Raw genomic sequence first — 2,668 nt, forward strand, 5'->3', positions numbered from 1 at the left:
CTCCTCCCCTTTTCTTTTGTTTCTCTTCTTTGCCACTCTATTGGATCTCCTCATCTCCTTTCTCTCCTTACACTCTCTCTCTCACCCTCTCCTACTTAATTCATTGCTTTTATGTCCTTCTTATCCTCTTTTCTACTCTCCTTGTCACTTTTCTGCTCCTTCTCCTCAGCCTTGCAGGGAAGAAGAAGAAAGGCTCTTGATTGGTCCTATGGATCAGGAAGATGGAACTATGAACGAACTGCTGATGCCGTTTTTTCCCCCTCAGATTCCCTCTACTGGTTACTTGTGGGTACTGCAGTTTAATTATAATTCCGAGTACTTAAGACTTTTTTTTTTGTAAGTTTAAACAGTTACATACAGTTACACTCCCGTTAGCTGCTCCAGTTAATGTTTTTTTTTAATCTACATCTGTAGTATATTTATCTGTCTACGTTGTCCACTTATTATTAACTTATATTTAAAGTATTTTTTACTTTTACTTCCTTTTTTCTTTTTGCAAAAGTGCAATTTCTGAAGACAAACTGAAGAAAAAGGGACAATAACTTGTGAATATATATAGTCAAAATTATTATTAAGCATTTTGATAATACATTAACTACAAATATAAAAAAAAATTAAAGTGAAAATACAGTAGATGGTGCTAAAGATTTTTTTATACTTCGAATATTTTATTTTTCTTTATTACAAACAAACGTCACGTGTGTAAAAAAAAATATAAAACCTAAATATATAAATATAATTCTAACTATGACTGATGATGTAATTTCATATCTAATATTTCAAAATAAGACTCTAAAACATGAAACACTATTTTGGGACTGTGTTTTGAATTTTTTTTTTTTTTTAAATATATTTGTTGCCTCATCTACATGTCTGAGTGAACAATAAAAATAATTAAAACAAAATAATTTAACAATTTCTACATGTTATTTCTTTAGTTATAAAATATTAAAATATTAATTTTATTTACTATTTATTCCTTCACGAATTTTAGTTATACAATATTTATTTATTTTATTTACTATTTATTCCTTCACGAGAGATGCAGAGAGTCGTAACATAGAAGTGGGATGAGAGAAATACGAGTTGGATTAAGAAATGGGGGGGGGCGGTCGAGGAAAAGATGAGCAGGTGGAGAGAGAACAGGTGGGCGGGGCCATGTGGCGTCACAACCGAAAGCTTCTCCTTTTAAAGCTGCGACTCCCGTGACGCGCGAACGCGCTTTAAAAATACCTGCAGCGACGCTAACGGGACAGACGCGTTCACGGAGCTGCGGTTCTTTGCTGTCGAGCCTTCTACAGCGTCGCTGCTGCCTGGACCTTCTGTCCTCTTCACACTGAACTGGACTGTCCCCTGTCCTCCTTTGTCCTTCTCTGTCCTCCGCCTCGGTCTTCCAACGTCTCTCTCTCTCGCTCGCTGTTCTCATGCGATTCTTCAGACTCTCATTCAAGTGCTTTGTGGATGGTTTTTGAAGGTCGCTATAAGAGGAAAAAAAAAAACTGAGGCGTTTTTATTTTACAAAATTATTCTTTATAATTTTTCCTCTCAACAAAGCAGTTTGTTTTCTTATTCATTTTCGTTGAGAACCGGCTCAGAGCCAGGACCGTTCCTCACGTGATTCATCTTCAGTGAAGCAGAGGACAGCGGACGGACGAAAAGGACCGGACCCACCACTCGACTACGGTCGGCCAGGCTGGTGCTGGTGCGGGTCTGTGGACAGTTTGCCCAGATTGTTCAGTGAACCGATTCTGGGTATTTTTGCAGGTTGTTTAGACGTATTCGTGGACGTATTTTTGGTGTGTTTTCCGAAGGTGTTCCGAGATTTATTTCAGTTCCTAGACTGTTGTGTAGATTAAATTGTGAATTGGTGGGATTTCTGTCCCTTCCTGGGTTGAGAGAGTGATATTTGGTCTGCTGCAGTTTCTGACTGAAGTTTTGAAAAGGTTCATGGACTGATTTGACATCCAGGGGCTGGTTGACAGACTAATCTGTGGAGTGCTGTGGTTTTTGACCCGCTTTAAATTAATTCTAATTCGAAGACTGATTTCAACTATTCTCTAATTCAGACCTAGTCTTCCAACTGGTGTAGGAAGTGATTTTTGCACTTGCACTTTTACTTTTTTTTCCCCCCTGGGCCTGATGGAGTACCACAGCAACTCCAACTCCTCACTGACACACCTGGAGGAGACCAAGAAGAAGCCCCTTACGTTGTCGAATGGGGGCGAATACCTTCCTGAATCGGCATCTAACGGCAACACACCAATAATGGTAGTGGTGACGACAGAGCCCGGTTCTGGTTCGGACAAAAAGGGAATTGTACCAAATGGTGCAGGGCCAGGATACCCAGAGCGGGAGACATGGACCCGTCAAATGGACTTCATCATGTCGTGCATCGGCTTCGCTGTTGGTCTAGGAAACGTGTGGAGGTTCCCCTACCTGTGCTACAAGAATGGAGGAGGTAACAAGGACACACACACACACACACACACACACAAAGTTTACACCTTGTCGCTAACAACAAAATGGCGGTAATAACCAACCACATTATGAAGTGTTATTTTGTTGGTCAACTGGTAAGCATTGTTTTAACCCCCCCCCCCCCTCCCCCCCCTTCACTCCCATTGAAAACCTGATAACATGTATATTTTTTTTTTCTTACAAACAATAT

General features: G+C 40.1%; 2 protein-coding genes across 2 annotated transcripts in view; both read left to right on the plus strand.

Annotated features, from left to right (window-relative positions):
- Positions 1–864, plus strand: part of slc35a2 (solute carrier family 35 member 2) — a 12,167-nt gene extending 11,303 nt beyond the window's left edge. The window contains exon 6 of the mRNA XM_008317904.3: positions 170–864. Within this exon, the coding sequence (XP_008316126.2) occupies positions 170–200 (31 nt within the window). The 3' untranslated portion in view covers positions 201–864. The remainder of the gene's footprint in view (positions 1–169) is intronic.
- A 211-nt stretch (positions 865–1,075) lies between these two features.
- Positions 1,076–2,668, plus strand: part of slc6a8 (solute carrier family 6 member 8) — a 34,574-nt gene continuing 32,981 nt past the window's right edge. Inside the window, exon 1 of the mRNA XM_025059581.1 lies at positions 1,076–2,458. Coding sequence (XP_024915349.1) covers positions 2,140–2,458 — 319 coding nt within the window. The 5' untranslated portion in view covers positions 1,076–2,139. The remainder of the gene's footprint in view (positions 2,459–2,668) is intronic.

This window comes from Cynoglossus semilaevis, chromosome 10 (assembly GCF_000523025.1).
Source record: "Cynoglossus semilaevis isolate Cse_v1.0 chromosome 10, Cse_v1.0, whole genome shotgun sequence".
In the NCBI taxonomy this organism is placed as follows: domain Eukaryota; kingdom Metazoa; phylum Chordata; class Actinopteri; order Pleuronectiformes; family Cynoglossidae; genus Cynoglossus; species Cynoglossus semilaevis.